The sequence below is a fragment of the Glandiceps talaboti genome, chromosome 22, assembly GCF_964340395.1.
Source record: "Glandiceps talaboti chromosome 22, keGlaTala1.1, whole genome shotgun sequence".
Lineage (NCBI taxonomy): Eukaryota > Metazoa > Hemichordata > Enteropneusta > Spengelidae > Glandiceps > Glandiceps talaboti.
In genome coordinates, this window is record NC_135570.1 from 709,466 (window position 1) to 722,672 (window position 13,207).

The 13,207-nt window shown below is 35.4% G+C and overlaps 1 protein-coding gene across 1 annotated transcript in view; it reads right to left on the bottom strand.

Annotated features, from left to right (window-relative positions):
- The window catches only part of LOC144452375 (uncharacterized), a 39,991-nt gene extending 27,770 nt beyond the window's left edge, over positions 1-12,221 (bottom strand). The window contains exons 1-6 of the mRNA XM_078143468.1: positions 12,121-12,221; positions 7,727-7,784; positions 5,250-5,314; positions 3,682-3,831; positions 1,384-1,548; positions 508-599 (exon numbers count right to left, since the gene is read on the bottom strand). Of these exons, the coding sequence (XP_077999594.1) occupies positions 508-599; positions 1,384-1,548; positions 3,682-3,831; positions 5,250-5,289 (447 nt within the window). The 5' untranslated portion in view covers positions 5,290-5,314; positions 7,727-7,784; positions 12,121-12,221. The remainder of the gene's footprint in view (positions 1-507; positions 600-1,383; positions 1,549-3,681; positions 3,832-5,249; positions 5,315-7,726; positions 7,785-12,120) is intronic.
- Between the last annotated feature and the right edge of the window lie 986 nt (positions 12,222-13,207).

Here is a 13,207-nt window from a genome sequence, read left to right on the forward strand (position 1 = left end):
TAGAAGACAAGGCAAACGTTTGGGAGTGCTTCTTACAACATACAACGTAATAGTACTTGTATTATGATTTCTAGTTTCTTTTTTGAAAATCAATTTTGCATGATTCGATAAAGTTGGATGCTTTGTATAGCTATTTTTTAATCGAAATTAAATCTAGATCACTTAAAAGACAAACTTCTTTGTTAGGACTTCTTTGAGTGAAAGTCAAAATTATGAACACTTCACTTCTGTTTGGGTGACGTTTCAAGCTATTGCATCCATGGAATTTTGGTGTTCATATATTGATGCACACACACACACACACACACACACACACACACACACACACACACACACACACACACACACACTCACTCACTCACTCACTCACTCACTCACTCACTCACTCACTCACCCACCCACTCACTCACTCACCATGCCTATAGCACTACTGTATCACAATTCGTGGATGCTCAAAATTTGTTTTTATCAATTCAATGATAACATTTTTACATTTGTAATAGGTACCTTGAACACCAACAATCTTGGATCGCTTAAAGTCTTTCCTGAAATGCAGACATCCGGGCATCTCCATAACGATATACCCATAGAGTTGTCACCTATTGTATATAACTAGGTGTTAGAACTAACGAGTGCATACATATGAAGAACGAAAAAAAATACATAAGAGCATGGAATTTATCAGTCTAATTATTTAAACATTTCTTTCGATTATTGTCGATTTTGTTGTTCCAGGGCTAAGCGCCTTCTTTACACCTCTGGAAAAACTTGTTTACTCGAACTCCCGGAACAACAAAAACGATAATAATGCATAAAAGTCGCCAAATCTATCAAATGCAGCGAACGACTTTATGTCGAGGCATTTCAAAGTGTATTTCTTGTTAACCTTCTTTGTGAAAACCTGTATTACATGATCTTTCCTTTTGAAAAATAAAAATTTCTGCTAAAAAAAAGTGTCCAGCCCAAGCAAACCTTGTATTACAATTTAGTCACAATTTGAAAACAATTGTAGGACAAAACACTGACGGCAATTAGATAATAGCGAATATCCGTCATCTTTGTGCAAACCAGGGAATAGTTGGTTTGATATATATTCATCTCCTCATACCATCGCTAGTGCACTATCCTCATGTTTGGTGGAATTAAGAAAATGCTTCTGTTTACTTTTGAAAAATGCCGAATCATTTCATAAACAGTTCTTATTTTCAGAGCGCCAACGTTAAATATATAGAGGAGATTGACTTTTGTCACATCAATTGTATAGTTATTGAGTGTGGACACGAAAGAATTAGGGCAGGAAATATGAATAATTATTCATTGAGCTCAAAAACCTTGAAAGTAGATAAAATAACTTGTTCTGGCCATGATCCTACATTTACTTACCTATTCTTCCAAATGTCCTACTACCACCCTTGTCTGTACACAGTCCATTCTTGATAATACTCTGGAGTTTACTACCAGTATTTTCAACGCGATACAAGTACAATTCTTCAAGATCCTTCAAGGACCTTCCTTCTTGTTTCATGTCATTTCTCTTGTCTACATACTCTGTAATGTAAAGTATACGATATATGTTTTGGATGTGGATACCATTGTAGCATGCTCCTACTTGATTTACAACGACAAATTGTCAATTGAATTTTCGATTAAAATTTGTCCTATTTTGACAATTATCCCTTGATTACTAAATGCATACTTGTTTGCTGTGGTAGCTAAATATTCTCATCGACTTGAGAGACCCCAATCCCTTCAAAACGGTCCACTATGCTTGCGCAAAACTTATTGGGCCCGATTTCAAAAGTCTAGCATCGATGGCGTGACGAACAGCCATGACAGACTTTAAAAAGTAACAAAGCTTTAATCTTACAGCAGACAAGTTCAAGATGGCTTTCGGCATGGACCTTCTAGCCCACCCCAGAATGTTAAACTTTCCGTAATGTCAATCATAACATGAATCCAAAACCGAAATAGAGACTATTTTAATTTGATTGCAAATATCTTTTAATTGACATTTAAGAAACATTATTTATTGTATTTGAAAGATTTTGTAGAAAGTTGCTCAGCCATATAACGTGCCTTAACAATCATCATTTCTGAGTATTTTTTACCAAACGTCACATTTTGGTTTGAGTTACATATGTTAGAAGACTATGAGCCCCTAGCAACGATGACATATCTATCTAGATACGTCAACCAAATATCACACTACATATCACATAATTTACCAAATTTACTTATTACTGTTACTATTATCCAACCACTTTGCATATAGAACGTCCAAAAACTAGGTAAACGAAGAAAATAAAAGCACAGCATTGCTGTCAATTTGTCTGCGAGTTAAAATGACATCATTTATATTACGTCCATCAATGATAGCGCCACCATCACTCACGAATTCAAACATATAGCGTAGGTGATCAAATAAGGGATTTTTAAGATAATTTTTTTAGGTACGGCTGGACGTTGATCTGGTGGTAGAGATTGTTTACTGAAATATTTAACAGATTCTTCAAATTGGTTATTGGCCATAGTTTAACAAAACAGTTAGCCTCATACCGCCAATCGTTTACTAAATATTTTTCAGCAGAACAGCTCATTCAATTTCTTTATACGCTCAGTTTCAGGGGTAGGCGATGGCGACTGGGGTTAAGGTAATACATACGGGTGACATGTGAAAAAACAGGAACAAATTTACCAGATGTAAACTTAATGCCTCCCTTAAAACCTTATCAGCCAGTGGGGATAGAATAATTTATATGAAACTGGTGCCACACATATTCATGTGTCACTGAAGTTATAACAATGGCACCAAACGACCGCTGGGGTCGCTGTCCAATTTCTTTGATATATAACAGAAATCCATTAATTATGCAAACAGATAATTACTTCTGGTGTTTCAATCATTTACGATCATACACGATGACAGTTTTGTACGAAAATTAAAGAACATGGTTTGACAGTTGCTCTAATTAGTCACTGTAATGATCTATGTATTAAAATTGTACTAATTAATAACTCATTCCCGTTCATCCAATTCATAACATATACTAGTTTGTGTATTTTGATCGTTATCTTCATTATCTTGTGTACCAGGTTACATATACCCCGAAATCACCACTATTAAGATATTGCCTAATTACTGAAAATCATTAATTATGCAAATTATACTTATTAATATGCAAGCCATGGCCACAATATATTTACAATATATGTACTACAGTGGTATCAATGTGCCCAGCAAATTGGTTGATATTATAGGATTCCAATCAATCAATTATGAGATACTGCCTAAATACTATATTGCATTGATATGCAAATACGAATAATAGGTATGTATAGATCTCGTCCAGAAACTAAGCAGCTTTAGCTTTTGCCCTTAAGAATGTGTGTATGCCATTTGAACTGAACTCGTTGTTTTAGAGAAAGTGATGATATAACCATGCACACATGTACGAACAAATGGCCAGACAGACAGACAGACAGACAGACAGACAGACAGACAGACAGACAGACAGACAGACAGACAGACAGACAGATGAATGGTCAGTCATCCCCACAACATAACCCCCCCCCCTCCCTCTTATGGAAGGTAGAAAAATAGACACTGGCAAAGTCGTAAATTAACTGACCAAATGGAAATTTGGCCACTCTTGTAAATTGATATAGATATTGTTTCCTCACCAGTTTGAAGCTTTTGATTTTTAATAAGATCAACGCCAATAACTTCAACTTTGGGTAACTTTGCTCCCCATGAATTTCTTTTGATTTCGAATTTGATTTCACTGCTGTCTCTCGAATCTAAGTCCACAGATTGTATCCCATACGGCCGACCTGTCCAATCATAAAGGGAAAGATATACTAGTTACACAAAAAACATAAAAACTTGACGGAAATTGAATCCTTGTATGAAAATGTTTTAATATGTTTCTGCATGTGGATACTTTTAGTCAATCTACACCACAATTGACATGACAATTCTTGATTTCTATAAAGCACGCACACTCTTTGTCTTAAATTTACAACTGGGCATTAAATGAGTCTGTAACTCCAATATAAATATAAAGACAATAGGTACACATTATTGGTTAACCGTTTGAAGTTGGTGTAAGTGAAGCTATCTATATGAAGAAGTTAACGCCTGATACTCTGACCGTGACGTGGGTTGCTTTCAACTTATAAAGGTGGGGATCCATTCTTTTGTCATATGATTCCAGAGTTGTGTCATGTGACCAACCAAGAATACTATTATCAGAGCGGTTAACAAGTCAATAAGTGTTTAGACTTTAGTTTTTGCTTTCACTAAATTGTACATTGTGCATAGCATATATTAAATGTCGGTGTTGATACAGTAACATACACAGATGAATCTGCATGTACAGGACTAGTATATGATGATTCAGACATCTTATAATTTTCGGATCTTTTGGCAGATTGCCAATTTAAGAATGTAACTTTAGATTCGGCAGATTGTCAAGTGGAATGTTACTCTGGCGGAGTGCCAATATAAGACGGCAATCGGCCAATTACATTCCATTTGCCTTCTAACATTGGAAGGCAAGTGGAATGTAAATCTGGCAGATTGCCAATATTAAAAGACAAGAGGACAATGCATCTCTGGTGACCTGCCATTTGTACATTTGAAAACATCTCGAGGACTCATAAAAATTATTTATTTTGATATGTGCACCGACATGATTGGAAATTAACTATCTCTCACGACTAGTTGATTCTATGTACATTGTGATAATTTTCATACACGTTTGTGACGACTATGTTAAATGTTGCCTCGGTTGTTGTTTGTTTTCGAGTCTAAAATAGAGTCCATTCTACATATTTTTGACCTTGCCTGGTTTAAAATATGGTCCAGTGTCCCTTTACCAAATCATTAATTGTCCCAAAATGTTGCCTTCTGAGGGAAAAAATCTAGTACAATAGAGTGCAAAGTACATTTTGCGAGCCACCATTTTCTTACTATGGAACTACTGCAAATGTATTTTGGTCTAAAATATGATTTCTAAAAATGTCTAAAACGGGGTATTGGGTTTTGGTGAAAAATGGGTCTTAAATGGGGTATGGGGTTGGCAGTATTGGCAGAGTTGGCCATTGGTACCACCCACAGGGTGTGATTCAATTGTAGTTTAAATTCATTAAGCCAATACTATACAACATGACCCTTTCCGTCTTGGGTATGTTAACATAGGTAAAGTTTTGCTCCATTGACACAATGTCGGGATTTCGGTCAAACTTACTTTTATCTATGCAAAAATCTTTCTTCGGAATGGTATACATTTCTCTTGTACTGTTCTCTCTATATCTGTGAAAAGAGCACACATACAATTAGTGTTTTAACATTTCGTCACATGGTCGTATCAAAATGATTAGTGTGTTAGTGTATGACAATTATGTCGTTAACTTATGGGCAATCTCATTAAAATCTGATGTGGTGAAAGCGGCTAGATGTCTCTATTTACCTCTATTTCCATCGTTTTGTGTCGTTCCAGGTGATCGCTGCCTTCGAAGATTTTAATCAGATTGACCTATGGGCAAAATATTAACAACCTTTGCGCTTGTGAAGGACATCTGGGTGTGTAGTTTTAAGTGTCAAATTCCAGAACAATGTGGTAACGGAAATATTTATTATGTGGTATCAATAAACACAGTGACCTGTTCATACCTGGAGTTTGGTCTTATAGAAGTTGACGGTGTAATACAAAGAATGTGTTTATCAAGACCTCATATGATTAATACAGTTATTTTAAAAGAACCTATCCTGTATGTCTTTACTATTCTATTCAGTTACAACAGACTGCAAGACGAAGCTGAATTAATGTGACCAAGTGTGTATATGTGTATTACTCAATTCAATTCAAATCAATTCAATTCAATTCAATTCAATATGTAGTACATAAGTTGGGAACTTTAAAAAAAGTCCCAACTTGCAGTGTTCAAGTGGCTAACGTTCATAACTTGGTGATTAGGGTACACATATTTAAAAATAGCGCCAATGGCGTTTTGGCACAACTGTACAGTTTTTAAACATGTTTACCCACAATGCTGATCCATGCTAGGTATAGGTGTTCATTTGCTGAATGACTATCATCGCACTATGCCTATAGTACTACTGAACCTCATCAGTTCAGTTGTGCTAAAAATCATAACAGTGACTATTAACATTTAAAAGAATGTAAATCTACATAGAAATGTAAGTGAATGCTATAATAACATGTATTCTGCATTCGGAGATATTAAGTAGACCCTGAACCAATGCGCTGTTAAACTGTGTCTATATTATAGTCCTGCAATACATCAATTCAAAATCAGTCTAAGCTTAGATATTGATATATGAGCCTGGTATGTCACAAAGTCAGTCAGACTGGACAGCCTGTCTCTGATAATATGAACGTTTACATGCACTTAATGATGACTCAAGGAAAGATATTCCAGTTTACTTGGCAATATTACTGTTTGGGCCTAGTCTGGTTGATATGGTTGAAGGACAGTTTTACAAAGAAATTTCATCTCTATAACCAGATGTAAACTGAATGTCTTCCGTAAAGGCAAAGTTTTGAGATTGTCGTTCCTACAGACAATTGTTGGAATGCAACAGAACATGTGTAAAAAGTTATTTTTTTTCTCATTGATTGCTATTTGCTCATTGCTGTTAGTGATCTCCTGGCCAACCACAACATGTAGTGTGACATTTGTTGAGAATGTAAAATAAAAATAAGCGCATCGTCGTACCACTTTAGACAACATTTCCTGACGAGAAAATATTTTTTCCTTTTTAGTGGCCTACAAAATTATGCCAATAATTTATTAAAACTAAAAGCTACATCAATAATATTTTCAGGACAGGTGCGCTTTGGTATCGCAAATGCATGTATCAAATTATATTGAATTTGAAGTGTGCATTCTTGAGATATAGCCTAATTACCGAAAGACCCTTAATTATGTAAATTTCCCGTTAATATTCTTGGGATGTTTACCGAAACCTAATCAGTTCTTGTCACTACCCTACAGAACACATGCAATAAATTTCGTTCGAATTGAGCCAGTCGTGTTTTAGAAAATGGTGATAAAGTCGCACCACTTTAGACGACATTTCCTGACGAGAAACTATTTTCTTCTTTTTTTGTGGCCAATCGAAGATATGTCAATAACTTATTAAAACTAAAAGCCACATTAGTAATATTTTCAGGACAGGTGCGCTTTGGTATCGCAAATGTGTGTACCAAGTTATAATGATTTTGAAGCGTGCATTCTTGAGATATAGCCTAATTACCGAAAATCATTAATTACGTAAATTGCTCATTAATATTCACGGGATTTTTACCAAAACCTAATCAAGTCTTGCCATTACCCTACGGAATACGTCTTCAAAATTCCGTTTGAATTGAGCGAGCCGTTATGGAGAAAACGATGACACAGACAGACAGACAGACACACAGACAGACACACAGACAGACACACAGACACACAGACCCATAAATATATCTCTTCCTTACGGAAGAAAAAAGTATGGATGTATACACATGAATTGTATTTATACATAGAAAACTCAAATACATGGAGTAAATTGACCTTGAATAGGAAGGTCAAAGTCATGGCAGACCATGGACAGACGTGCACATGGATCGGTGGACATGAGTCATTTCTTCAGCCCCCCCCCCCTCCCCCCCCCCAACTGTGTCTGTTAGGGGATAATAATATACTTGTAGATGTTTACCTTGTGATCAACGTATTCCTGTATGCGTTTATAATAAACGGTAGTAATGCTTCAGGGTCTGAAATAATACAAACAACATGAGTTAAACACTTACTCTTTGACACATTTAGAGCTGATGTTTGAATATCGGTAAAAAGTCACATCCAACGTGTCAACACTTCAAGTTACTCGCATATTTTAATACCTGGTCCAGTACCACGGAGCAAGACTCGCATGAATGACTTTTACAGGTCGAGGAAAAATGGCAACGGCAGACACAAATCAATAATTTAAGCGAAGTCCGTGTTGCAATACCGTGAACATGTCAGTACATGGCAACGGTGGACTTTAACTATCAGAGTTTGCACTCTGTCTGGTTTAACGTATCACCTTTCCTCGTACCTGCAGGTAAACAACTAGTCTTACGATAGCTTATCTCTACCATAATCGTCACTGGCCTATGAAACCACAGACGTACCGAACGACACAGCCTTATAGCCAGCGCATTGTTAGACATAAAGGTCAGAATATTATAGTAAATGTTGTGGAAGTTTGAATCATACCGAACTCATCAAAACGTGCTATGTTGTCGTTGAAATATCAAATCTCGAGAAATTTCCTCTTGTGGCATACCTAGTAACAGACCCAAATAACTGTTTTCGTATACCACCTGGGACTTCTTTCACGTGACGTGGAAAAACGAGTCCAACTGAAGACTTTTGAGCTCAAATTGCGTAGGCGATGTTAAAACACACACTATAACTTGTAAATAGAATATGAGTCGATACATCACAGTACCTGAAAACAACAGTGTGTTGACTGTGAACAGCTCGACAATGAAATATAGTGATGAGAGTATATTTGAATAGACGTCAAAACATCATAAGGAGAGTGATTCTAATCTACTATAAAAATGTTCAGTCTATCGTGACCACAAAGCATTTGGATTAATTGCTTACACTCAATTGACATGGTGTATCATGATACATCAATTACACTAATTAATGTTATTGTGGAGTATGCAGCCGTGTTCATTCATTTTACTGCCTGCAATGCATAATTTTCCTGTCTTGCTTCTGTTGAATTCCTCCCTGGAGTCGTTAATGAAATACTCGACCATACTGAAACTAATTAGCTAGCTACAGTTCAAACAACGTTCATATCTACGACAAAAGAAGTACAAAATACTACAGAGTATTTTAATTCCTCAACCCAACCGAGAAAGTCATTTAATATGTGAAAGCTTCCTTGTTTGTCTACTTCGTCACATGGGACTTGGGAATAAAATTGACTATCTTGTCATATCATATTGTCTGATATTAACAACAACAATAAAGGTACAAAAATTGCGTCAAGCAATTTTTAATTTGAATTTTTACATTTATTAGGTAAACATTTATACAAGAACATATTAAAATACAAGGTATCAAAATAACCGATGATAACACATAAAAAGTACTTATTTCTAATATAATGGTAAGGCTATTCAAAACGCCGTGGTAACAATGGTACAGGACAATGTATTATATTAGACATGACAGAAAACCAATTACAATGATAGAATACACACTGACTAGGCCCAAAATTAAAAAGAGGAAGGAGATGGTACAAAATTATTGAAAAACCACTTGTGGAAAAGGTTGAATAAACTAACTCCATGCGATCAACCGTACACGAAGCATACGATGCATGTTTTATTGCATCTTGTAAACTCTAAGAAATGTAGAGTAAATATTTTAATGATATTACTTCATTATGACAAATATTCAGAACTTTGACATTATAACCACCTGCACTATGCGAGTTGAATCATCTGAATATAATGCAGGGTTGACTCATAAAGTGTAAATGACAGAAGAATAAACACCTCAAAATGACAAAATGCAATAATTATTACATCAATGATTACATACTCGGTCAGCCAGGATATCTATATAACAGTAGTAATGGCAAAACGTTTTACAAGTATTCTGTTCACTGACGCATGGACCATATTATAGTGTATCTTGCTATAGCTAAATTCAGTGCTCAGATCATGACTGTAATTTTATGCGAGTTCAATATATAGTATTTCACACAACAAATATAGGAACTTTGGTGAACAGTGCAACTGTGACAATAAATAAATCGAAATCTCTGTATGATTAACATTGCACTATGTTGCGTCGATCAGCTAATCTGTCAACATTACAAATGTTTCATATGTTTATGGGATCAATGGTTTGTTGTTATTTTTCATTAAATTGTCCCTACAATGGAAAATATGGCACTGGACGGAGTGGAATACGAATACAGTACGAACAGATGTAAACTGAATCCCTTCCATAAGGACAGATCCTTTAGATGTTTTATCCTACACTCCCTCATTTAATATTGTAATGCAAATTTCTGAGTTATAAACCATTAATTATGAAAATGGCTGATTATAATTAACAAGAACGCCATAAAACTAAATTAAGACGTATGTTTTATTATCATCAATGTATGTATCAAATGATAGGGCATTTGAAGTGTGCATTCTTAAGATATGGCCTAATTGAGAAAAAAATTTATTATGCATATTACTGATTACAATTAAAAAGTACATCATTAAGCTATATCAAACATTTGTGACTTATTGTCATCAGTACATTTAGTAAATTATATCTAGATCAAAATTTGAAACTTGTATTCTTAAGATAATTACAGAAAATCATTAATTGTACAAATGACGCATTGACACGAATAGCTAGGTCACCAAGTTTTATAGGACACGTGCACTTTTGTTATGCTTGATACATGTTTCGAATCATATGTAACTTGAAATTTACATTTTATGCCATACCCTTATTACTGAAAATCATTAATTATGCAAATTATACATATTTTTTTAAATACATCGTCAAGCTTTACAGGACACATGTTTTCTGTTCAACATCACTATATTTATAAAATTACATAAAAGCTAAAGAATACATTATTAAGATATTGTCCAATTACCAAAAATCATTATTTATGAAAATAGCACATTAATAAATCATAGGATATTTACCAAAATCTAATCGGTTCTAACCACTACTTTAAAGAATATGTGTACCAAATTCGTTTTAATTGACACGGTCGCTTTTGAGAAAACTATGACACAGACAGACAGACAGACAGACAGACAGACAGACAGACAGACAGACAGACACACACACACACACACACACACACACACACACACACACACACACACACACACACACACACACACATTACCATACTATGACCTTCCCCTGTGGAAGGTATTAAAACTAGTAATGTTTGGTATTGAAACCCTCGATTATATTTTATCGAGAATTGGGCATATGTAGAAATTTGGTCTCACAGTGTTCGCTTGAAACGTTTGAAACACTTTTTGTGACCCAGACTGATAATTATGACAAGTTCTGTAATAAATGTCCGGCAAGTGACATCGACCAGTTTATGTAGATATATGAAACTGCCAAAGAAGGAATATAAATATAACACAGCTATTATAATTACAAAGTGATTGAAACTTGTATGAAACTATTTGTATCTCATAAACAGTTGAACAATGCTTCTCGTATTTCAATTTATTTTATAATAATTATTTCGTCACTGATGACAATTAAGAGCCTTCAGGGACGTCATTTTACTAACATACTATTATGGCAAAAACATACGGTGCAATTATATAGCACTTTCTATTTCTTCTACCAAAGGGTTGACAATTTCGACCTGGTTCCCCGTCAAAAAAACATTTGCTGTAATATATCACCATCTCTTTAAATAAAATATTTAGAAGCTAATCTTTAGTTAGATATGTTTTGTCTGCAATGTAACATTAATTCACAAAGCATTCATGTTGGACAGGCTATTCATTAAGGGCAATGACGTCATCAATTCATTACATATTCATAGGAGAGGTAAAAAGTTCAATCGGAGAATTTCCATAAAGTATGACGTGTATGACTCATCCGTGCATGAGATACCCGAGATACACGTGACCGTTCACTTCATAACTAAGTTGCCATGTAGCCCCAACAGCGATGTGTGGAATAAATATTCACGTAATGTAAACTTAGTTATACTCTGATATTTAATATTTTTTACTTCTACATATTTCATACAAGTTTCAATATGGGTCAAGTCATCCATAGGCATACTGGTTGCTGATAAACGGCGCAAATATCGACAAGCGCACATGTAGTATACATGGGTAAGTATGTATGCAGTTAGTCCTGCTAGCATACGAAATAAACGCGTGCATCGTCTGTAACCCTTTACCCAGGGACGGAAAACTGTGACAGGGTTTCTACACAGTGTGTTTATGAACCCTGGCTACGAATATAAGAAATGTAACAATTTGCGTAAAAGAATCGAGGTGAATATACATACTTAATTGTCTGTCAAACGGTAACACAACTTACCTACAGTAGGACATGACAATACGTAGTCAACTGTAGCATTACAGAGGAACGAGACCCGTCCTAAACCGAGTCAGTTAACAACAAACGCCATTTTTGTGTCACCTCACTTGTTTGCGTCAGCCTCGTCTGCACGGAACAACAGTTTAAAAGTCTCAAGAGGCAAAGGTCAGACTCGGTAACAATAAGAGCGGCATACAGCGCAATGGATGACATAGAAACTTGACGCCTTTCATTACAGATTAGAAATACGGTTGTAAATCGTCCTAATTTCTCAACGGAGAGTGTACATTTTTGAAGAGGAAGTTTATTTTCTGGACACTATTAAAATTAACACTTCCGGTAGCTAATTTACATATATTGTTTTAATGTCCCAAGGCTATAAAGGGTATTGCCCGCAAAGGACTGCAAATAAAAGTGCATTGGATAAAAAGTACTTGACACAGCATGTTGGAAGTACGACTTAGGGACTGGTCAGTTTCTTCGGCCTGGGGGGGGGGGCGCAGTGGATTTGTAGGGGGTCACCCTGTTTTTGAAATTGGCAGTGGGGGGAGGGGGGTCATGCTGTTTTCAAAATTGTGGATGGGGGGTTCATTGTGTTTTGGATTGTGATGGAAGAAAAAAATCCTTTTTCAACAATGGCATATAGCCTTGTCTGAAATTTAGTACATGTAAATATTTGTTCTTATCCCTGTTTCTTACATTTATTCTTTGATATTACTTATTAGTTCAAACATAACTATACATATACATGTATTACCTAGCTACCACACTGGTTACAGAACATGTCATGTAAATGCTTGGCTGTTTCACAATCAGTGCTTCACTTATATTACACTTTGGGGCAAAAGTGAACATGAAGGTTTCGTAATGGTAATCTTCACAGAATGTTTATAAAAGAGGTTAATCTAAATTGTTCTACTCATCACTATGAACTTGTCAAAAGGGATTAATACACTTTCTATTTTGGACACTACATGTTATTGACACTACAAATCACCACATCTCATCAGATTCCAGTTTCTATTACACACTAGGTATGACCACCTAAAGTTCTCTAACATACCGGTGACTTTACTATACATGCAAT